This window comes from Biomphalaria glabrata, chromosome 1 (assembly GCF_947242115.1).
Source record: "Biomphalaria glabrata chromosome 1, xgBioGlab47.1, whole genome shotgun sequence".
In the NCBI taxonomy this organism is placed as follows: domain Eukaryota; kingdom Metazoa; phylum Mollusca; class Gastropoda; family Planorbidae; genus Biomphalaria; species Biomphalaria glabrata.
This window is the reverse complement of record NC_074711.1, coordinates 54,959,295-54,984,341: the sequence shown is the minus strand read 5'-3', so window position 1 is coordinate 54,984,341 and position 25,047 is coordinate 54,959,295. Positions and strand designations below refer to the sequence as shown.

The 25,047-nt window shown below is 31.8% G+C and overlaps 1 protein-coding gene across 7 annotated transcripts in view; it reads left to right on the top strand.

Annotated features, from left to right (window-relative positions):
* Positions 1-24,507, top strand: part of LOC106079408 (cilia- and flagella-associated protein 46-like) — a 65,246-nt gene extending 40,739 nt beyond the window's left edge. For 6 of the 7 annotated variants that reach the window (XM_056044498.1, XM_056044508.1, XM_056044516.1 and 3 more), the window contains 33 exons: positions 1,309-1,461; positions 1,697-1,845; positions 2,707-2,805; positions 2,963-3,113; positions 4,083-4,181; positions 5,056-5,109; positions 5,203-5,310; positions 5,423-5,521; positions 6,632-6,738; positions 6,989-7,079; positions 8,132-8,275; positions 8,456-8,536; positions 8,677-8,894; positions 9,237-9,315; positions 9,992-10,078; positions 10,657-10,860; positions 11,037-11,126; positions 11,606-11,695; positions 12,169-12,351; positions 12,641-12,738; positions 13,396-13,469; positions 13,848-13,901; positions 14,295-14,485; positions 17,406-17,521; positions 18,403-18,635; positions 19,280-19,386; positions 19,620-19,680; positions 20,391-20,529; positions 20,880-20,992; positions 21,105-21,186; positions 21,438-21,574; positions 21,934-22,038; positions 22,712-24,507. In XM_056044498.1, coding sequence (XP_055900473.1) covers positions 1,309-1,461; positions 1,697-1,845; positions 2,707-2,805; positions 2,963-3,113; positions 4,083-4,181; positions 5,056-5,109; positions 5,203-5,310; positions 5,423-5,521; positions 6,632-6,738; positions 6,989-7,079; positions 8,132-8,275; positions 8,456-8,536; positions 8,677-8,894; positions 9,237-9,315; positions 9,992-10,078; positions 10,657-10,860; positions 11,037-11,126; positions 11,606-11,695; positions 12,169-12,351; positions 12,641-12,738; positions 13,396-13,469; positions 13,848-13,901; positions 14,295-14,485; positions 17,406-17,521; positions 18,403-18,635; positions 19,280-19,386; positions 19,620-19,680; positions 20,391-20,529; positions 20,880-20,992; positions 21,105-21,186; positions 21,438-21,574; positions 21,934-22,038; positions 22,712-22,893 — 3,978 coding nt within the window. In that variant the 3' untranslated portion in view covers positions 22,894-24,507. The remainder of the gene's footprint in view (positions 1-1,308; positions 1,462-1,696; positions 1,846-2,706; positions 2,806-2,962; positions 3,114-4,082; positions 4,182-5,055; positions 5,110-5,202; positions 5,311-5,422; positions 5,522-6,631; positions 6,739-6,988; positions 7,080-8,131; positions 8,276-8,455; positions 8,537-8,676; positions 8,895-9,236; positions 9,316-9,991; positions 10,079-10,656; positions 10,861-11,036; positions 11,127-11,605; positions 11,696-12,168; positions 12,352-12,640; positions 12,739-13,395; positions 13,470-13,847; positions 13,902-14,294; positions 14,486-17,405; positions 17,522-18,402; positions 18,636-19,279; positions 19,387-19,619; positions 19,681-20,390; positions 20,530-20,879; positions 20,993-21,104; positions 21,187-21,437; positions 21,575-21,933; positions 22,039-22,711) is intronic. The other variant, XM_056044523.1, reaches the window with a different exon arrangement.
* Positions 24,508-25,047: the final 540 nt, after the last annotated feature.

The following is a 25,047-nucleotide window of genomic DNA, read 5'->3' as shown; positions in this document are numbered from 1 at the left end:
TTAACATCCAGTTTGTCTCTCATACAAGTTTAACATCCAGTTTGTCTCTCATACAAGTTTAACATCCAGTTTGTCTCTTATACAAGTTTAACATCCAGTTTGTCTCTTATACAAGTTTAACATCCAGTTTGTCTCTTATACAAGTTTAACATCCAGTTTGTCTCTTATACAAGTTTAACATCCAGTTTGTCTCTCATACAAGTTTAACATCCAGTTTGTCTCTTATACAAGTTTAACATCCAGTTTGTCTCTTATACAAGTTTAACATCCAGTTTGTCTCTTATACAAGTTTAACATCCAGTTTGTCTCTCATACAAGTTTAACATCCAGTTTGCCTCTTATACAAGTTTAACATCCAGTTTGCCTCGTATACACGTTTAACATCCAGTTTGTCTCTTATACAAGTTTAACATCCAGTTTGTCTCTCATACATTAGGGAAAGTTTTTTTATAGCCTCTATAGCCATACTGGTCTACTTTCTCATATCCTTTACTCTGTTGAATTGTTGGGGCACAACACATGATCTGTTGACCATCTTTCTCCAGTCCTCTTTGTCCTATGCCATGACATGCCTGTCCATTATTTAAAAAAAAATTACTTTCATAGAGCACATCTTTCATGCTTATAGTGAGGGGGAGGGGTCTTTATGTGCTCAGCAAAAACTTCTCTGCTTGAGTTGGGATTCATACTCCTTGTAGGGTAGCCAAGTCATAGCCAAACAATTTTTACCTCTTAACCACACATTCCTCTTCCCATAGCTTTCTCTGTCTGCCTCTGATTCTTTTTTCTGGAACTATTCCCATATGGGAAAGTATTTGCGAACCCTGACGACCTTGTGATTTGGCTTTAATTTGCATTCATTTGCTTCCAATTACAAGATATAAAAAACTCTTGTAAAAAAAATAATTTCATCCATCATTGTAGCACTACAGGTCATGCAGGGGCTAGGACTGTTTCAACATACCTTCTATTTAGATTTCTCTCTGACTTTTACATCTCTATAATAACATATTTAATTGTATTGTCATTAGTTGGGGATTAGTAAAGGCAGCTGGTCACTGTGCTGGCCACATGACACCCTTGTTAACCACAGAAGCAGATGAACTTAACATCATCTCCTGCATATATCAGAAACATCTGAAAAGGTTACTTTACTGTGGATCTATTAGGCATGGAACCATGTTGGTAGTCAACCAAGATTTCTCTCGAGTATTGTCCAGGTTGCTTAATAATTAGTTTAATTACAATTTTATATTATATTTGATAAAAAGGACTTACATATTTATCTTAATGAATATTTTCTTATAGCTGCCAAAACGTAAAAGGAAATTCCCACTTGATGTTCTGCCATCAGATATAGAGTCTTGGGCGATTTATGATTGGCCAGAAGAAGGTGTGGTTGCTTTTAAAGTAGATACTTACAAGTCTATGTCTCTGAATGAGGTCAATTTTCCAAAACCTGTAAGTTAATCTCATTGTATTTACTATACAAAGTATATACATGATAATTCCTTTTGCATCAATTTTGGAATTGTTTCTTTTGAGTATGAATGCAACTTGCAAGTTTTGTCTCATCAAATTTGTTTGTGTGTGTGTGTGAAATTACTTTATTAAAAAAGTATAACTAAGTAATTGATTAAGATAATTTTATGTAAATTGACTATTCTATAAAAATGAATCTTACTGGTGAATTCAGATGCTGACCTATCACTACACTGACAGCTTGATTAGACAGTTGATCAAGGTAGGCTACTCTCAGTTCACTCTTCCACTTCTGGCATTTGAAGATCTTCTGTCAAGAAGCGTCTTGTCAAGTCAAGCCCTCAATAAATTAGTGCATCTCAAGTAGGTTGAAATCATTGAATGGACTATTCTTGTTCTTCATAATTATAATTTTACTTTTGGAAGTTAAAATCATTTAATTTGTAAATAATTTGGTTTCAAATTAATGATTGGTAGAAGTGACATCTAAAGAATAACCCTGTTATATTTTTAAAATCTTTACTGAAAATATTATCTTATAAATTGCATACATTCCTTCAAACAAAAAAAAAGATAACTTGTAGATACATGTTTTATTAGAGATTTAAACTGCTTAAACCGCTGATTCAGACAAACTGTTTTATGTTTGAATTACATTTGGAAAGAAGTTTGGTCTAGTATGTTAAGCTGGTATTAATTTAGCTTTGTGTATTCATTTTTTTAAAAAGTATTTGAAAAGGTAACTGCTAGAACAAACTTTTTTTAGTACCAAGTACCATTGAAGCATTGAATAAGTTGCCTGAATCAGCCTATGATTTAAAGCTTAAATCTCTAACTTTAATGTTAATGAAATATGTAAATTATTTTTTGAAGACATTGTATAATTTATAATTATAAAAAGAATTTATTATTTGGCTAAGTAGTTTTCTTTGAATTTAAATTGTCTACCAAATAAACCAATGGCTTTCTCAACAAGGTTGTTCAACTGTTTAACTACCCACTTCTTAAATATTTTATTTTTATTTGCTGGCTTTAGGTGTCTTGCAATTTAAAATTTATTATGGACAAGCTTTAGTGAAAAATGAATTAATTGACAAATGCATTTACACAAAGAAAAACTGATACTTTAATAGTTTTCAAATATGATCAGTTCCAGTAAATACTCATATACTAGAAAATATATTCTAAATATATATATTTTTTATTGTTCTAACAAATTTCCAGATCATTAATCATATGTCAGGAGCTGAACCTTAAAACTGGAATCAATTTTCATCAAAAAATTCTTGGAAATCTACACATAGCTGAAACAGACCAAGCAGTGTTAGTTGGTTGAATAGTTTTTAACTTATATCAAATAGAAATATTACTAGATTATCAGGGAAATTAAAAATAGTATAAAAAAAATTTTCTTAATAAAACATTGTGGTAAAAGTTATATTCTGAATATCTGTATTTGTATCTGCAATGTTTTTTTTAGAAGCAGAAATGAAATCGCCAAATGGCAAGAACTTCAACTTCAAGTAGCAAAAGAAGAGCAAAGAGTAAGAGAAATTTCTGCCCTGGAACAATCAATATCATCCAAAATTGCTATATCATCAGCTTACTCTGCACATGCCAATATTAGACAGGTCAGATGAAATAGCCCTTTTATTTTACTTTTTTTTCTTAATTACTTGATTCTGTCATTTCTTGAGCATTTTCTCCTTTCATTCTGTTTTCTGTTTGATTTGTTACTGAATTCTCATTTTTTTCTAAATAGTTGTGCTATAGTATTAACATGAAAATCTGTGAGGAATGTTGCGACTATAGTTTAGAGCTCTAATAATATTTACTAAAGCTTTTTTCCTTCCGTATCTTCTTCTATTCAGCAACCCCATTAAAATGTTGTTGATTCTTTCACAACTGCACACCATGTCTGAGTACTCTGCTTCTCTCAGTGAGTCATTGATAGATGGGTCTAATCCATAATGCCCTTTATCCTTAGTGAACTGGGCACTCCATCTGTCGCTCAGAGAGCCCTGTGTTCCATGCTGCTAGTTGAGCCACATTTTCCCCTCAGGTTTTCAAGCTTAAGGCCTTTTTTAGTCCATGGACCAAAGGTTTTGATTTCACTTTTCATTGAGCTCAGACAATCACTTGCTTCACTACATTCAGTACAATAAACATAAACAGAGTTGTTCACCCCTGCAGCAGTAAATCTTTGTTATTCTTCAGTACATGGACTAAAGGTTTGGATTTTACTTTTCATTGCTTTCTTGAGTGCATTCAAGAAAAACATTAAGACTTTACTGTTCAAAACCTATTTAGATTAGTTTGTCTCTACACTTGCTTTTATGTCTGTTATGTTCTAATAGCGCCGTGAGCCTACATTATGTTTGTTAACAGCACTATATATTAAAATATTTTTTTTATTATTCAACTATTTCAGTTTATCTCTTCCTTGCATTCTTCCATCGGAAACTATGTCATCTGAGATAATATAAGCTGTGGTTAATAATTTTAAAAGTAGGCAAGATGAAATAGAAAAATAAAACAAACATTAGAATTTCAAGACTATCGTATTTTAAAAAATGAAAAATGTGTGTTTTTAAATTTAGGATGACTCTGAACTAGGTGCACCTCATCTTGGTAAAGTCTATGGAGCAGTGTCTGTGAGAGATGTTTGGACTGACACTGCTGAGCTTCTTATCAAACAGGTAAACTTCAGTGTCTGGAACTTTTTAATTAAAGATGTGCTACTTTTTAATATTGTTAATATTGTATCATTGATTGAATCAATGGAATTTTTGTTTTGACTACTCAGTGTTTAGTTAAACTTTAGCATTACTGTTACAGTTTCAAAATAAAACAAAGACAATACTCAAAAGAACAATATATTGAGTATATTTCGGTATATGTCTGTTTGACAATTAGTAGGATTCAAACTATTCAAACTATTTGACCTATAGTGGAAGAAATGAGTGACAGTCTTCTGGGACAGAATCAGACTGCTACATCCTGATCTGAAATAGTGTTGTGGTGTACTGGGTACAAATAGTCCTTTCAGATTTGATCTTCTACAACTCAACAGAGACAGAGGCAGCTTCCTTAATAGTTCTTTGAGATATTATTTGTTAAAATAGGCTCATTAATTAATGTTTATGTTATGGATGGCAATACAGAAGTATGAGGGCAAAAACATATTAATTAAACCCTGCAGTAATTGTATAATATGTTTTTTTTTTAAATAATGTTTGTATATCCCCCCATCATACCATAGCATATATAATGCTCTTTAGAGCCTTCTTTTTTATAGACATGTGGGAAAAGGGGTTTCTGGAAGCAGGTTTCTTTGCTGCTCAGCTCACAACTCAGCTCAAGTCTAAATCCAATTGTACCTCCCTGGTCTTACTGAGATTTACACTTGAACTTACTGGTTAGGTAGTAAGCCATTTATGCCACTCAGCCATACATCACTTAAGTGTTTTTTCAACAGCATGAATATGATTGTTAACTTGTCAAGATTGAAAGCTCTTATGTTGGAGTTGAAGTTAACATTTCTGTGTTTATTAAACTATGTTGTCCTTTCAGGTTCAGTATCAAAGAGCAAGAGAATATCTAACTGAAGCTAACATAGCAGCAGAAGTAAGTCTTACAATTCCTCAATATGCATTCAATTTCAAGTGAAATATTACTTACAGAGAACACTAACAAAAACCAACATTAATGTGTTTTCAGGCATTCAATGATAAGCCTTTACAAGCCAGAATTCTGTTTCTATTTGCCAAATTGGCATACCATGAAGCTCAATATGGACAAACTGTTGCATTGTGTACTAAATCACAGGTAAATATTTTCTCTCCTGTAAATACAAAAGTTGTCTTTAAATAAGTTAGTGGAAGATTACATTTAAACTTTGGTTATTTCTTTTTTTTTTTGTAAAAACATCATTGCTCAGGAACTGGGAGAAGCTGAAGACATATTTTGGTACAAAAGTATAAAGCTGCTAGCAAATGCTGTGGTCATGATGAAAGCTGATAAAGAAAATATAAATAAAGTAAGTCAACTACTAACATGTTCTTGTTCTTTCCTTACATTCTTACAGAAGCTAGTGAACGCCTTAGCAGCTGCTTGTCAAGAGTTTAGCCTTACTATAAGTCTCTCCAAGACCGAAATCCTGGCACAAGACGTCGCAGAAATACCTAAAATACATATTGGGAACCACACCCTTTCAGTGGTGCAGGAATTTACCTACTTGGGTTCAACAATTGTCAGTAACCTAGACTTAGACATCGAGCTGACAAAAAGGATAGGAAAAGCTACCACAGCATTGGCAAAACTCTCCAAGCGCGTCTGGGAAAATGGTAAATTGACCACAGCGACCAAAATCCTAGTCTACAACGCCTGTGTTGTGAGCACTCTCCTTTATGGCAGTGAAAGCTGGTCAACATACATGTACTAAGAGCACAGATTGAATAGTTTCCACTTGCGCTGCCTGAGACGCATAATGGGCATCTCTTGGAGGGACCATGTCTCCAATCAGGAAGTTTTGAGATTGGCCAATATGAACAGCATGTATGCTCTCCTGACACAAAGAAGATTACGCTGGCTCGGACATGTCACCCGCATGCCAGATGGTAGAATCCCGAAAGATATCTTATATGCTGAGCTTGTGGAAGGAGTCAGACCCAAGGGCCGCCCAAGACTAACATATAGAGATGTCTACAAGCGAGACATGAGAGCCACAGGCATCAGCGAAAGTATGTGGGAAAACATAGCCAAAGACCGGAGTGCATGGAGACAGACTGTGCGTGCTGGGACAACCCTTGCTGAGAACAAAAGAATTGAAGCGGCCTTAATCAAGAGGGAAAAAAAGAAAGCTGCCCTGCCCGCTAGCCCTGAATCAGAGGCATACACATGTATGAATTGTGGCAAAGACTGACGTTCTACAATTGGCTTGATTAGCCACACCAGATTCTGCCCCGTCTCAAGATTAAGCCAAAACCAGTGACTCATTTGGGCGCATCCATTGCCTTTTGAGACAAAAGGAGCCATATATATACATTCTTTATTGCTATTTTGTTGAATTGAAGATTTCCATAATGATATGTAGGCGCATTACTACTTAGTTTATTATCAAGCTAAATGGAACATTTTTTCTTTACAGGCCAAGAGACTATTGATAGAGGCGATAAATGAATTCACTGCCCATGGAGATTCTAATCCCAACAGATACAAGATCACCAGATATTATTGTGCTAAACTAGAAGTCAAGTTAGTGATGATATTTTAACAGATTATAATAAAATCCTAGTTTAATGGTAAAAGATTTAAACAATCAAACTTTTGTTAAAGATTTAAACTTTTGTTACAGCTTTAACCTGAAGCTTAATCAAATTTTACTTAATTAGTAATTAGCCCTAATAAAAACAGCTGAGACATTTTAATAATATTTTTAAAATATCTTTTTGTGATATTGATTGTATTAAAAAAAATAATTTGTTTGATACTTTTCCTTTGTCAGATTGCTACAGCTTTACATTGACAATTTACTGTTGAAACTGAAGGTGGACAAATCTGACCAAACACTTGAATTGATTTATGCTGGATGTGAGGTGAGACTTTCATGCCTTTTACAAATTGATAATACACTATGACACATTTTAGAGATAATTTGCTAAGTATCTTACTGTTTGTTATTTCTCTGTAACCCTCTCTCAAAATATTTTTTTGCAGCTTGGGTTGTAGATAAATGATTTTAAAATGGCAGATCTATGAAATAAAAAAAAATTGTTTCTAATTTCAAGTAGCTTATTGCCAGATTTGTATATTTTGTTTTGTTTTGGGAGCCTAAATTTAGCATGATTTTTTAAAAAATTTCTCAGTGTGGGTCTTGAGACTAGATATTTCAACGTTTAGTGTACCTTTTTTGTCACTCATGTCATAAATAACAATTAAGCATTGAGTTTCACTTCACTCAGACACAACTACATTCTTCATAAACTATCTAAAGAATGGTAACTCTATACAATTTCTAAAATTCTGAAGGTTAAAAAAAAAAAAATTTGAGCTTTTATATAGCGCTACTTTCATGCTTATAGCATGCTCAGATCGCTATGGTCCAATCTCATTTGTGGACCAGGTGGAAGGAGGGGGTATCTGGGAAAAAAGTTTTATGTGCTGCCTTTAGGCGCTCAGTAAACACAACTTTGCTCGAGCCGGGTGTCGAACGTTGAGCCCCCTTCATAGGTAGCCAAGCCAAGTTTATGTGTACCTAGCTTCTCGACCACAAGAGGTTCATGTCACTCTTTACACCAGTTCTATCTATAAGGACTAGAACTGGGAAGATTTAAACAGGCGCCATGTCAAGTAGGTTATTTCTTCCAGATGTCACTACAAGTTTGATGTTTCCAAAATCATTGGTTTTAATTTGTGAAGTTTTATACTGTTGCACTATTTGTTTTTCTATATTGTATTTGTATGTCAGTTGCTATACTAATACTCAACAATACTCCCACTCTGTAATTCAATTATATTCGTATTTATTTTAAATCAAAAACAATAAACACACATCTAATAATATATTTTGTATATAACTTTATGTATTTACTATATTATTATTATTATTTAAAATAATTATTTTATTTAAAAATTCTTACATTACCAGCGCTATGAGTCCATAACAAATCAATTAATTCATCTTGGACACTGGCTAGATGCAAGGAAGTTAATCCTAAAGCATGCACTCCTCTTTAAACATTTAGCCATGGAAACTACAGATGCAAATATTAGCAAGATTTATTATATGGAGGTATTTTTTGCTTTAAAAATATTACACAGTGTTGTAAGTAAATGCTTTAATTATTTAACCTATTAGTTTACAGAATTTGCCATTGACCAATAGCAATACAATAGGAACAGTATTTGATAAATTTAAGTTCATATTAAAAGAGTTAAAATTTGGAAGATTATATATTTATTTTTTTTCTAGGCTATGAATGTCTTAAAACAAGCTGTCAATTTGTCAGAGAAAGTTTTTCATGATGTCCATTCTCTGGTTTCTCTTGCTCAGGTTTGTGTGGGTTATACTTTAAAAAAAATTACCTTTTTTTCTAGTGACAAATCATAAAATAAAGTTTTTAAAAAATTTTATATATTCATTTTAAGTTGGTTCATTAACTTTTTTTTCTATTCATTAATTGTCATTGTAAGATGAAGAATTTAAGTACAGCTGTGCAGAGAGAGCTAGCAGAAGTGAACATTGAGATGGCTGAACTTCTGACTCATATTTTGGCAATCAGACACACAGAGTTGCGTCAGGAGCAGATGCAGCAAGAAAAGAAAACTTCAATCATTCTCCAGATTGAGGAGTTTGTTTGTGAGACACCTGTTTATGAAGGTCATGATAAAGAATGGCTGGATGTTTGCAGGCAAGAGTTAAATTGTGGTTTAGTTTAAATTCTAGTGTGCAAAAACTGGACTCAGAGATAAATTAAGTACTTTTGTATTGCCATAAAATATATTTGTAAGAAAACTTTGTTTCCATGGAATAGAAAATTAAACAATATGACCAGAATTTAACACAAAACCAAACAAAAAGTATTTACATTGATTATCAGCTTTTCTAAGATAGTACTTATACTTGAGATTATTTGATACATTATGAAAAGTCATAGTCACTTGAATCAGTATGAAAAAAACCCTGCAATCTTTGACTTATAATTATGAGTGAGATAAAATGTTTTTTTTTAAATATGTTTTCTATTTCTTAGTGTTGCTGGGAATGAAGCGATGTCCTATTTGTTAAGTGCTCAAAGTTTGTGTTCCACTGTTATAAGGATGAAAGCAAAGGTAGGTCTTTTTTTCTATCATTAGCTTTAGTTATATAAAAATGTTTTTTCAAAGTAAAATTTTTTCTACTGTATTATACAAAAATGTACATTGTTTCTTTTATTCAAAAGAAGATACTATTGGCCCTTGACTTTTGCAGGTCCAACTTTGCGGAAGGTCTATACCAGGGAGGGTTAAAAAATCTTAACGAATAAAAATACTCTGCATTTGCTTTAACATCATGGGTTTTCCCGCGGCCACTCAATGTATATGTATGGTATTTGAAAAAAAACAACTAAATACGTCATTGCCAAGCTTTCTGGATGCTGATTGGCTGAAATAGCCATATAGCAAGTGCATTGTTGAATAGGAGCTAGGTCAAAGTATCAAACATGGAATCCTTCTCACTTTTAATGAGTGTTTGAAAATGTAGGAAAATGTTAATTAGTGGTTTAAATTGTTAGATACTGTGCATACCCAAAAATAGTGTACATATGTAAAATTTAATACCATTTCTCCACTTCTTGGAAATTCGACTTTCGAGGGCGACCTTGAAATGTATCCCCTGCCAATGTCAAAGGAACACTGTGTACTATATAGTCTATTTGTTAGTGCTTCTGAGCATCCTATAAGCATGAAAGTAGTGCTATATAAAAGCAAAATAATAATATAAGCTAGTTTTCTTGTTCTCTCCCAGTGTTTAGTTACTCTAGGGAAACTTCTTCACACTCTTGCTGAATGTGAAAGTCCTGAACCTCCAGCTCAGTGGACAGTCCAAGACATTGTGAGTATTAGAATATACTTGTAAGTACACTTAATATAGTTGTGTATAATATAAATATTTGTACAATTTCCCCCCCTGACTTATAAAAGACAAACCAATTATATACTGGGTACTTAACTACATTGAAACCTCATTGAATGCTAGATAATCTTCATGTAATATTGACTCCACTATATCTTTTCATTTATGACCTTACTTATGCCTTTTTTTTTTCTTAAGACAATGTGAGTGAGCGGTCAGAGCTAACTTGTAGTAATGTGAGCTGTCAGAGCTAACTTGTAGTCTATTTTTATAGAATTTACACACCATTTTACTTGTTCATGAGCTTTGAAATGGTAATTACATATGTAACTCTCCTGTATTCTAACAATATTTGTTTGTTTGACATGTTTTGAATGTTCCCTCAGAGTTGAAGTCCTGGTCCAAATCTCCCGCCGGATGATGGGGGATGGCAGCAGGCAGGGTATGAACCCTGGAACATCATGATGACCAAATGACAATCCAGGGCCCATACCGCATGACCAGGCAGCAATGAATTTGATGATTATGAATGATATTCTCTTTCTATAATTTATCAGGAAATAATGAAAATGCAACTTGCTGCTGAAGAAGCTGAAGCTGCTGCAGCTGTGGCTGACATAGATGTTGAGGCTGAAGAGTCTGAAGATGACTCTAGCATACTGCCATCAGAAAATCAAGTTTCCAAATTGCAGCAAGAACTCTTTGATGTTGAAGAAAAGAAAAGAGCATCCAAGTATAGGGCTCAGATAATTCAGAAACAGGTTTGAAAAGTTTTAGTCATACTTCCTCTTTCTTGTTAGCTGAAGAAAAAAATTATTATTTTCTTAGCCATGGGTCTGCATTAAGCATATCTTTAAGAAACGATCATTTTAACCTCATACATCTTAAAATATTTAACCAATCAATGATTCTGATACATTGTGCTTATGTCTTCCAGCTTGAACAAGACAAATCTCTTCATCTTTTTATGTGTGCCAGTGAATATTTGTACCAAGGCTTAAATATTTGTCTTCAGAATCAAATTCTGGTAAGTGTGGCTAGCTGTAGTAAAATTCATTTTGTACATGTTAGTGAACACCTTGAACTAAATGTTATTATCTTTTGATCTACCTAAAGCAATTAAATTATTCTAACTATGCTATTATATATAGTGGAAATAATACTTTATTTAATTTTGTTCCATATGCTATTTAATAAATAAATTATATAATCTTCTATGCCATCTTCTCATCTACCAGAAGTGCATGAGAGATTTTGATAATGTGCATTTTTATTTGTTTGTACTATGAGCAGTATGCTTTTAATCTTCTTGTCGAAAATAATAATAAAAACTAGTTTAAACAATTTTATTTTAAATATTGTCAAAACAGTACAATTAGTTGAGTCATACAGCCATATCAGAAATATATAATTAATGAAAGAAGTTTGTTTCCAAATGATTACTTATATTGTAGAACTGTTGCTCTACATTATAAGCTACTTCTTTATGTACACACTTAACAACAGGATGTAGCAAGTATTGCCTCGTATGAGCTTGTGAAATTATTGGCTCAGTTTGATTCTCATGCTTCTTCCCTCATGCTGGCTCTCCATCAGGTAAACTAATAGTTTTCAGGGCAGTTTATTTATTCAATTTAAATTTGATCTTTTTATACTGTAAAGCAATAGAAATTGTGATACATTTTTCAGAGATATTAGTTACGACTTTGTTTAGTTACTACAATGACCAGCTATCACTAGTTTCATATAGATTGGTGGACTAGTTGTGAACAATTCATAACTATTTTTTAATCTCTTTCATTCTTTAACCGTTAATCTATATTTTGCCAGAAAAAATAATTGTTGAATAGAAAAAAAGATTTTTGGTGGCTCTTAGACCTTTGCCCACCAGCTAACATTGCTATAAATTCTGTTTTATCAAGACATTAGGATTATCTTAATAATTGCCACATAGAAAAAATTCATTTTTCTTTTATGTTTTAAGTTTTTTCTTATGTTCAATACTGGTAATTAGCATCAACATCTTTTTATATAATTTCTTTTTGTTTTTAAATATATAATCCCAACAGAGTTGTCAGACTTCTCTGAAGCTTGAGAAACTGCTCATTTCATCTCTGCCTGACCCTTCAACTTCTAAACTTGCTGCCATTTTGCACCAGAAAAATCATCTGCTTATGAAAGATGTCACAACAAATAACAGTGTCAGTCCCATCTACAGAGAGTTGAAGTTGTCCTTGAATGCAGACTGGCAGGTATGTGAACACAGTAAAAGTAAAAGCATCAACTATTTTAAAGATGGCTACCTAATATATCACTAACACATTTTTAGTAGATGATTATACATTTTTAACAAGTATTTTTTGTTGTTTTCTTAATCAATCAGAGAAACATTGAGGCTTAAAAAATAAATTGAAAAAATATTTTTACCAACATATTTCCGCATGCAATGAGATAAATAATTAGTGCAAAGGTAAAATTCCTATTAAATTTTTATTCTCTAGCTTAAGCAATATACATGATTTTTTTTCTTTAAATTTTTAGGCTGGAAAAAAATTAGAAGTGTCCACCAATCATCAAGACTTATTAAAAGAGTTCCCATCTAATTACAACTTGATTATACTACAGCATTCTCCTGATAAGTAAGTCTGTTTATAAAGCTGGTTAGATAAAGAGACATTTTAGTGAACAAGTGTATGGAGAGGATGTAAGAAAGGCTCAGCAAAAGAGACCCACCTGCCATGCCATTCCTCAATGGGACCATACTGCTCTTTCATAGTTAGTTTAGCAATACAATAGATCCACTACTGTGCTTGGCCTCCAACCTCGCCAGGATTGGAAATCTGGACAGGGCTCAAGGAACTGTGTCTGACAATAGAGGGGTGTAATCAAATAATCATCTAGTTTTTGAGAAACCTCTGGGTAAAATCCTCTTCTAAAGTCTCAGGTCCTAAAAGGGCACAAGCTTGACCCTTAATGGACACTCATAGAGGTTAGAGAAAGGGAATAAGTCCATTAGTCTGTCCCTTGCTTGCACTAACCAGATGAGTTTCTGACTAAAAGAAGGGGAGAGCATTGTTAGATGTTCTGTTACAACAGATAGCACACAAGTGAAATCTTAAAAAAAGGATTAGGAAATATAATTCATGAAAAAACATCTTAAAATTTCATATTATGTACATATTTTATTATGAGCTAGTAATGTAAATGTATAAAAAAAGATATATGTACATTTTTTTTTCTTAGTCTTAAGTTCCTTTTTTTTTTCTATTTTTTCCTCATTTTTTGTTTGTTTGCAGGAAATTTCTTTATGGTTCTATTCTTGATAAACCAAAGGGTTCTGTAATGGGAGTTTCAAAAGCAAAAGATAAAAGTGAGTGCTATTCAGAATAGAATTACCAGAAGAAATGCTATCCATGCAGTCTTGTAAAAGTGATGCAACAATAGAAAATTATGATATTGCAAAATTTGATTTTTTGCATTTTTTTTTATTATTAATTCTTTATCATTAAAAAAAGTAAAAAGGAAAGTTCCCCTTTTAGACCTTGCTATCTCTAGGTGAGATAATGTAAAGGTCATCCTTTTCTATGTTTTTGTACAGATTCTATATTATATGGACTCTTAATTAAAATGTACCAATTTTTATATGAAAACAAATAGCCACAAATATTTGTGATAAATTTTAGGCATGTTTTTTTAAAGACATTATGCCAACACTGTAGTCTTTTAGTTTTATTTGTATTTTATTCAGCTGATAAAATCAAGGATAATCTGAGTACCATACGAGAAACTCCTTTAACAGAAGGTGGACTCATTGTTCAGTTGTTATTATTTATATCTCAAAAAAATTTGACCTGTTTATTTTCTTGTTTTTTTTTTTTTTATTGTTTCTTAATTTCTGCTTAACTTACATTGACCATTGATATAGTAATCAAAATATAGAGTGCAATTTTTCAGAGCTATGCATTTTATGATTTAAAGATGTTGAAAATAATTTAAAAAAAAAACCCAAACATTTTTCAGCACTATGTTCTTTGTGATTTAGATATATGGAACAAAATGAAAAAACATTTTTTTTTATTAAAATATACAACCCAGAAAGGGACATCTAAATGCAATTATGGATCAATGACATCTCTTTTTGTTAATAAAAGCAAGTTGAATACATACAAAATGAAGCATAAATTTATTTGATTAGATTTCAGCAGAGCCAGAATATTTAGTACACCTGTCAATTATAACAGTCTTCTAATTCTGGTGGAGAAAGTTAAAGCCTACAAGCAACAGCAGCAAACAGTTCTGCTGCGAAGAGAATTTCACTGTGTCCAAGTGGCACAGAGAGAGAAGATGATGGAGAATGTTGAGGCCAGCCAGAAGATTCAGATTAAGGTCAGTAAGAAATCAGACACTTTGAAATGTAGTAGTACTGCATGCATTTAATAAACATTTTATTAATAAGCATCAAGTCTATATTATACCTTGTTCAAAAGATTCCTCCCCAAAAAACAACCACAACAACAACAACACCTGTTTTAAAAGTAAATTTTACAAAACATTAACAAATTTACATCTATTTTATATTTTTACATTTAAATTGAGTATGACTGAAAATTTCTTTTTTTTTTTTTTTCAAGAAAATGATCCACAGTTTGTTTTGTATTACAAGTTACAAATTTTCCTTGAAAATTGAAGATGTTTACATCCTAGCCCAAACTTTCCACGAGATTGCTGGTGGTGGCAGCAGGCAGGGTTCAAAACTTGGACAATCAAGACCAAAGTCCTAAGTGCATACCACAAAACTAGGCAGTTATTCATTCTGCAAATATAAATAAGTCATTGGTGTCTGTTGTTAGACCATCAAGACCACAGTCCTAAGTGCATACCACAAAACTAGGCAGCTATCCACACTGCAAATATAAATAAGTCATAGGTGTCTGTTGTTAGACCATCAAGACCACAGTCCTTAGTGCATACCACAAAACTAGGCAGCTATCCACACTGCAAATATAAATAAGTCATTGGTGTCTGTTGTTAGACCATCAAGACCACAGTCCTTAGTGCATACCACAAAACTAGGCAGCTATCCACACTGCAAATATAAATAAGTCATAGGTGTCTGTTGTTAGACCATCAAGACCACAGTCCTAAGTGCATACCACAAAACTAGGTAGCTATCCACACTGCAAATATAAATAAGTCATTGGAGCCTGTTGTTAGACCATCAAGACCACAGTCCTTAGTGCATACCACAAAACTAGGTAGCTATCCACACTGCAAATATAAATAAGTCATTGAAGCCTGTTGTTAGACCATCACACCACAGTTCTTAGTGCATACCACAAAACTAGGTAGCTATCCACACTGCAAATATAAATAAGTCATTGGAGCCTGTTGTTAGACCATCAAGACCACAGTCCTTAGTGCATACCACAAAACTAGGCAGCTATCCACACTGCAAATATAAATAAGTCATTGGTGTCTGTTGTTAGACCATCAAGACCACAGTCCTTAGTGCATACCACAAAACTAGGTAGCTATCCACACTGCAAATATAAATAAGTCATAGGTGTCTGTTGTTAGACCATCAAGACCACAGTCCTTAGTGCATACCACAAAACTAGGTAGCTATCCATACTGCAAATATAAATAAGTCATTGGAGCCTGTTGTTAGACCATCAAGACCACAGTCCTAAGTGCATACCACAAAACTAGGCAGCTATCCACACTGCAAATATAAATAAGTCATTGGAGCCTGTTGTTAGACGATCAAGACCACAGTCCTTAGTGCATACCACAAAACTAGGCAGCTATCCACACTGCAAATATAAATAAGTCATTGGAGCCTGTTGTTAGACCATCAAGACCACAGTCCTTAGTGCATACCACAAAACTAAGTAGCTATCCACACTGCAAATATAAATAAGTCATTGAAGCCTGTTGTTAGACCATCACACCACAGTTCTTAGTGCATACCACAAAACTAGGTAGCTATCCACACTGCAATTATAAATAAGTCATAGGTGTCTGTTGTTAGACCATCAAGACCACAGTCCTTAGTGCATACCACAAAACTAGGTGGCTATCCACACTGCAAATATAAATAAGTCATAGGTGTCTGTTGTTAGACCATCAAGACCACAGTCCTAAGTGCATACTACAAAACTAGGCAGCTATCCACACTGCAAATATAAATAAATCATTGGAGCCTGTTGTTAGACCATCAAGACCACAGTCCTTAGTGCATACCACAAAACTAGGCAGCTATCCACACTGCAAATATAAATAAGTCATAGATGTCTGTTGTTAGACCATCAAGACCACAGTCCTTAGTGCATACCACAAAACTAGGTAGCTATCCACACTGCAAATATAAATAAGTCATAGATGTCTGTTGTTAGACCATCAAGACCACAGTCCTTAGTGCATACCACAAAACTAGGCAGCTATCCACACTGCAAATATAAATAAGTCATAGGTGTCTGTTGTTAGACCATCAAGACCACAGTCCTTAGTGCATACCACAAAACTAGGCAGCTATCCACACTGCAAATATAAATAAGTCATAGGTGTCTGTTGTTAGACCATCAAGACCACAGTCCTTAGTGCATACCACAAAACTAGGTAGCTATCCATACTGCAAATATAAATAAGTCATTGGAGCCTGTTGTTAGACCATCAAGACCACAGTCCTAAGTGCATACCACAAAACTAGGCAGCTATCCACACTGCAAATATAAATAAGTCATTGGAGCCTGTTGTTAGACGATCAAGACCACAGTCCTTAGTGCATACCACAAAACTAGGCAGCTATCCACACTGCAAATATAAATAAGTCATTGGTGACTGTTATTGAGGCCCATGTGATGAGAGTGAGAAAAAAAATACTTAGCTTATTTTACTTTGAACTAGATTATGTTTGATTAAAAGAATGTTTTTCAGATAGAATTTTAACAAATCCTTGATCATGTCTTTAAGCTTAACATAATAATATTGTCTAACTTTAAAATTATACATTTACTTACATACTTATCAACTAGATCCAATACTTGCTTTTTATGTCGTTACAATCTGATATAAACTTTGTCACATGTAAATTATGAGTGAGTCTGGTGTGAATGTACACTTTGGTTTCTTATAGTTATAATGTTTTTTGTTTGGTGTAATGCACAAATTGTAAGACAAATTTCCATACGGACAATAAAGATTATTATTATTATGTTAGAAATGAACGAGTAGTCATTCTCTGTGGTGTGGCAGTTTCTTTACTTATCTTATTCTCTTATTATTATTATTATTATTATTATTATAGGTAGCAGAAAACTATGATGAAGAAGAAGCTGAATTAGAGTCTCTATTTACAAATATTGTAAATGAAATGAATTATTATCTGCAACCTGTTCTAGAACCCATTTGCCATTCCTTAAGGTAATACATACTTTTTTTTTATATTGCAAACAAATATTCATTATAGGGAAGAAATATTGCAATATTATACTTGTTTGTTTTATTTATCTGTTTAGATACACTCAACAAGCAAAATATAAAAAATCCTTTTTTAAAACAAAAGCTTACATTGAGTGAAGGGAGAGCACTGTTCAATTATGTCATACTTCACAATATTGCAGTTTCATTTCCCCTTTTCTTAAATAAAATAATTGGTTAATTTTTTGATTGATTCATGTGTTGTCAATGACAATCAATAATTGTATAAAATTTTAACCTGATCTGAGAATGAGTGGAAGAAAAAAAGTGCCAAAGAATCTACCCAGACAGACAGACAGACAGATGGATTGAGTTGATATAAACTTTGTAAAAACTTAATGCAATTAATAATTATAAACTTATAAGCATAATTTATGATGTTCATTAAACTATAAGACAAAAAAAAATAGACCCTGAGATTATCTACAACATTGTAGATTATCACAGTTATAATAGTTTTAGATTTAAAAACAAATATAATTAAAATATTATATTGAGTAAAAACTATGCTTAGTTTCTGAATAGACAATCCTTAATTAGTTTCTGATTAGTCAAGTCTTTACTTACTCTCTGAATAGAAAATATATGCTTGGTTTCTACATAGACAATCTGTGTACAGGTTTATAAAAATGCTTTTTTTTAAAGCTGCTCATCATTTGGTTATAAATGTTACCAACTCTTCAAATTTAAACTATAAATGCTTGTAGAAGAGTTAAACCCCTTGAAAACATTTACATATTTTTATATTTATATGTAAACTTCTTTTCATTTAGGCCTATAAATTCATACTTGTAAATAATCAAAATTGTCCACTTCTATTTCAGGTATCCTAACAGCTCTGTGGGTATGAACATTGCAGGGCAAGACGTAACATCCAAGATAAGTAAAGAAACTGCCACACCACAGAATGAATGCTTGGTTTTGCTGGCAGACATTGACCTAATGGAGCTTCCCCTTGAAGCCTGTGTGCATCTACAAATAGTAGAAGGTGTCATCTCTGTCAGTAGAGACTTCTCCTTGCAGCTGCTGCGTAAACGTGTGCCAGAAGAGAAAAAAGGTTTGTTTTTTTTTGTTATTCTTTAGTTAAACAACAAGCAAAAAATTAATTTAACAAAAAATAACTGTCATAATTATACAGATAGACTTTTTAACTTTTTAATTTAATGGTAAAAAATGATCAAAATTGTGAGTTTCAGATGCACTATCTTTTCATATTTTATGTTCTCACATATAACTTTTAGATGACTATTTGAGTGGTATGTGGTCCTTTCAATAGTCCTGGATTTGAACCATGCTCATCACCATCCCCCAACATCCTGTTTGAAGTTTTGGGCTATGATGTAAAATAAAAGAAACATTATAGAATAAAGGAAACAAAAAATAGTTTTTTTTTCTCATGAACTTATCAGTAAATTAAATTAAATTATTGCTTTTCTATAGTGCAGGGGGTATCTGGGAGAAGGTTTTCCATGCTGCCTTTAGGCACTCATTAAACACAACTCTGCTCAAGTCGGGTATTGAATCTCAAGCCCCTACATAGGTAGCCAAGCCAAGCCAAGTTCAAGCGTACTTAGCCTCTTAACCACGCTTCCAGTAGCCTAAACGAAATGCCAGCATCCCAGAGTTCAATGCATTAAAAGATAATCTACCAAAGAACTTTGAAGTGGCCTGTTCATTGACTCTTATGTACATTCTTTTCAGATGAAAAAGAAGAAAAAGATGCGAAGAAGAAAACCTCCAAAGATGCTGTCAATGTAAATTCAAGAATTCCTGGAGCCAGGGATGCTAAACAAAAGCAAACTAAAGTTGTTAGTCAATAATTATGTACATTTCATTTTCTTTAATTGTTATTAGTTTTGATCGAGCAAATAATCTTGTTTCTTAAATTATATCTATTGCAATTTAAAGGAAATAGATATACAATTAAATAAATATTTAGCATATCAGTATTTTTCTTTGTAAAAAGTTAAATCATTAAATGAGAATTTATTGTAAAAAAATAATTTTCATGAATTTTCTTTAGTAAATGTTTATTTCACAGGTTCCATTAAATAGATTAGTTCAACCCTGGCAAACTGAAGTGAATACAAATAATTTTAAATGTATCCTTTATTCCTTATTGTGTTTTCATATTGTATTTTGTGTAGCTGTTGCTACATCATAATCACTTGTAATAATAATTTCTATGGACTATTTTCTGTAAATAAATCCATACCACCTTGGGCAAGATTACCAAGGTCCATGTTTGCCTTCACAGACCAGGATGGAGATAAAAAGTATATTACTGGTCCATACTAAAATAGAATAAATACTCTGCGAAAAATACCTCCAATACCAACAGAACCTTTTCCATATCTTCATTGACTTCAAGAAAAATTTCAACAGAGTATTTCATCGGGCATTCTGGGCAACAATGGAAAAATACAATATAAATGAAAATTTAATAAAAGTTACCCAAAAACCTCTATAAGCAGGCCCTGAACACATAAATCAGACTGGTGTACTCCCTAGTAACAGCCACATCTTATATGCATGCAAATCTTGGACGCTGACGGCAGATCTCGAGAAGAGGATCCTAACATTGGAGCTAAGATACTAAAGCAATTTGTATCAGACTTATAATTTCAGATTTTAATATTTTTAAAGATTAACAACAAATTCAGTCCATAGAATAATTGCCTATAAAAATAAACTATATGGAGCTTCAGCTCTGTTTATTTTTAAAATGCTCAGACAAATTTTGTACAGTTAAGTATTTTCCGGATTAAAAAAAAAAAGTAAATTAAAACTGTATGAACTTGACTTTGTATAGACATTGTTGATCCATATTTGGAGTGTTCAGATGGAGAAAGGAAGAAGCCTATAGAGGTTATAAATAGCCTATTAACTACTTATGAATCTCAATTTACATCAAGGTGGCTGGGTGTCACAGGAAGCATACACACACCAAGGTATTAACATAGATTTGTCTTTTAATTGGTTCTGTTCAACTTAGTACATTAGTACATATAAACATAGATTTGTATAGACTCTTTTGATAGTTTCTGTTCAACTAAGAAAATAGATTTTGATAGGCTCTTTAATTGGCTCTTTTAAATTAAGTAGATATATATGGAATTTAATAGTCTCTTTTGATATTGTACAACACAGTATAGAGAGATATGCAAGAAAGTTTGTGTGTACATTTTAAACAACTGAATAAAAAAAGTTTGTTTTTTTGTAACTTTTGTTTGCTGAATAAAAATAGGGTAATTTATAAAATATTTCTTTACTTTCTCATTAATAAAATTGTGTATTTCAGCCTGGGAGAATGGGAGATTTACATTTCTGAAAGCAGTGCATTTATTTTCTATGGTTTTGAAAGATTTTTATCCTACATCCCACCCTCAAAGTTGGCAACACTCAATATACCAGGTTATACTCTAAAACTTAAAAAAAATCATTATTTATTAGCCTTGTTACAATTGTTATTTTCTAATTTAATTTTTCAATTCTAAAAAACATTATTTTCATTTACTTTTCACAGATTGCAGTATTTTGTTCTCATTTGATCTTTCTGAAACAGCTAAAAGTTTTCAAAGGCAGAGCAAACTTGATCTTCATAAATTGTAATAGTTTTGATAATTTTTCATATGTATTGATTGATAATAAATTGTACATTTACCTTGTTGATAATATCTCAATGGAATAAGCAGTTTCTGAAATATTGTGATTAATTGAGTCAAAGTCATTTCTTAGGTCTGCATGCCTACCTCTGACATCACTTTTTATTTTACTGACCATTAATAATAATAATAATAGCAATCATTATTATTTACAAGGAAATTTGTTTTACTATTGTGCATTACTTATTTGACAGACCCAGTCTATTATCTCTGGAAGCACCAGTAGAAATGGCGATGCTTTCAAGCTTGTCAGGAGTCAAATGTATCATAGGCAACCAATGGCATGCGTCTCTAAGTGAAAATGCCATCAAGCTAGAAGAGACTATGGAATGTAGGCTTAAAACTTTTCTATTTCTTAAATACATAGAAAATGGCTACAAAATTATTACAATACCATTGTTTAAGAATGCTGGGAAGGATTAAATGTCTTTCATACTTATTAAAGAAAAGTTGCTTAAATTGTTATTTTAAAAATAATCTTAAAATAGTTAAAGAAGCCATACATCTATAAAAATAATTTTTCTTTTTCTTTTATAATTTTTTTTTCAAATATGTAATTTTTATGGGCAACTTAAATTATTGTGAAAAGATTCTGCTTGAAATACAGATTGAATAGTGATTTGAGAAAATGTAAAATTACATGTGTTAAAAAGCATTATATTTAAATTACACTCATTCGACTCTCTTTAGATTTACTTAAGAAAGGTTACTGTACTGGTCAAGCATTACACATGATTCAAAACCCCATCAAAGCTTACACTCTGTCAAAACTTGAATCAATGGCTGCCAAATCAGGTTAGTATAATTAATAATAATTATTAAACCAAAAATCTTCAACTTTTAATTAATTTGTTTTCATGTTGATTGAAGTAAATGTTAATAGATAAAAATTTTAAAAAAAGGTGTGATTAGAGTCTGTTAACTTTATAAAAAAATTATTTTTTTTATACTTTGATTGACTCATTAATATATGGTAGGTTACATGTAGTCTGACTGGTATAGCGCTTGGCTTCTGAACTGAGGGATTCCAAGTTCAAATCTTGGTGAATGCAGGAATTTTTAATTTTGGGATTTTTAGAGTGTCCCTGAGTCCACCCTATTTGTTGGGGAAAGTAAAGCAGTTGGTTGTTGTGCTGGCTACATGACACAATTGTTAATCGTTGACCCTAGAAACAGATGACCATTACTTCATCTGCTCTATAGTTTGCAAGGTCTGAAAGGGGTACTTTTTTTAACATGTCTAAATGTATCCTATATTTAAAACACCAGTTTGTTTAAAAATAATTTAAATATCACAAGGTTAAAACTATAGCTTTACTACTGGTAGAAGCATTCATACTTGAATGACTGAAAACTATGTTTTAATTTTACATTGAAAAGAAATAGAAAAAATCAATGAAATAACTTTAAAAATCTGTTTATAATTATTATTTTGCATTTAATTTATATTTTAATAAATGCTGTTCAGGTCAGAAATCTGCTGAATCCAAAGCAGATTCTAAAGCCAATAAGGGTCAAGCTGCTGAGCCTACTTTGATGCAAAGGCCTAGTTTGCCTGAGTCAGGGGAAATTGAAAACTATCCTGTAGTAACCAGAGCAGCCTTCAATACAGTGTGCTATGGAATGCCAAATTTAATTGTTACGCAGTAAGATAAAATATATACAGCAATTAATTTTCAATAAAAAACAAAAAAAAACAATAAACAACAATATGTCGGACATGATTGAGCTGATAAAATTATATATTTTTTGAAATATTTTGTACTTGAATACAATGTTTTGAAAGGAACTTATTGTTCTATTATGGCCAACAAAATACTAAAACTGTCATAAATTTAAGATATAAATAACTCCATTGGATGTTAATATTTAAAGTTCTCAGAATGTTTCTGTATGTCTGTTGTACATTACAATTATCATTTTTAACAATTTTTCTGTTTCTTATTTTTTTAATTAAACATTGGTTTACACTTATCAAGATTAAAATGAAAACCAAGCTTTACACTTGTAAAGATTAATATAAAAACAGAGTCCTTATAGTGAAATATTTTGTTTTCACAAATCAAGCTCTTAAGGTAAATGCAGATTGATGACACAACACTGAAATCAAAACAATAAATAAAATTTTAATGAAAATGTGACTTTGAAATTATGGAATTTTTATATGTATCTAAATTGTCATATGGAATAGTAGCTAAATGAACTAAGTGTACTCTAATTCAAGAGAAACAACTAAACATTGATGAATTTGTAAACATGAGCACACATCTGTAGTAAAAACATTCTTCAATAGGACATACATTGTATTTGAAAAGCATGAGACTTCTGCTGCTTATAATGGCATACAATTTATGCGTAAAGAACATAACTTCTGCTGTTTATAATGACATACAATGTATTTTTAAAGAATAGGACTTCTGCTGTTTATAATGACATACAATGTATTTGTAAAGAATAGGACTTCTGCTGTTTATAATGACATACAATGTATTTGTAAAGAATTGGACTTCTGCTGTTTGTCTCCCTAAAAATGACTGAATTAGTGCAGCAGCAACTTTTAAGCTGCATAAACTGCTTCATGTCTTCAGTCACAATTATGTTTCCCATAGCTTGAAGAGATATAGGTTGTGTTTCTTTGATATTTATATATATTAGAATTGTCTATTACAACAAAACCTACTATATATGTTGATTTTCATTTTCAAAAATAGTTTTAAAAATTTCCTATCACTGTGATACGTTGAAATGTTATAATTTTTGACTTCATTAAAGTAAAATAGTATATATATAATCAATGTAAATATTGTTTGATAAATACTCAAACTTTTAATTTAAAAATAGTTCCTATAATGTTAAGCCCCAAAACATTTGAGTTTTTATCTTGACATATATATAAAATATATTTATTTTTCCATTGTTTTTATGACAGAATGTAATAAAATAGTATTTTCAACTTTGCCATCTGCCATAAATTAATGTTTCAATGAGTTCAGCTCTCACTTGTTGAGTCAAAGTAGGCATACCCTTCATTACTCTGAAACCATGAAACAAAATAAAATTGATAGTTTGAATGAAGCTTTATGCTTTCTTACTGTTTTAATGAAATGGTTGAACCTGACATTTTTTATACAGAAGAAAAAAAAAACTGTTAAGAAATTCACACAAAAAAAATATGTGCAAGTTATTAATCATTATGTGCTTTTTGTAGTTTCATTTTTTTCAATTGTTTTGGGCCCATAAAGTAATAAAAATAAATTGATCAACTGTAATTTGGTGAAATTGATTAATAGAAACACTGAGTTTATTTCTTCATTCTTTAAACTGACACATTAACTAATGAAAACATATAAGTTATCAAACATGAACTAAAGATAAAATCGCTAGATTGATATGCACAAACAGAGAATTCTTTTTACATTATTGAATGTGACTAATGAAAACAAGATTCTTTTCAGCTTTGAAATCTATACTGATAAGTCTTTTTTTTTATTGAAAATAATTGCAAAATGACTTTTTAAGATGCTCTTTTTAATGTTTTAACCATCTTTCAGTTCGAGTGTCTTCATCACACTTATTTATTCATATTGAAATAGCCCCCCCAAAAATTATTATGAAATATAAAGCTAAAAAAATGTATGATAATTAACTATTTCCCAGTAGTAGCACTGTTCATGGTATTTGTTACTAATACCAGTGCTTTAGGCTTTCCTAGGACTGTGTTTTTAACCATTTTCTTAATATTATTTCTACATAACATATTTAAGAACATTAATTAAGTTAATATCAATTGGCTTTTACCCTCTC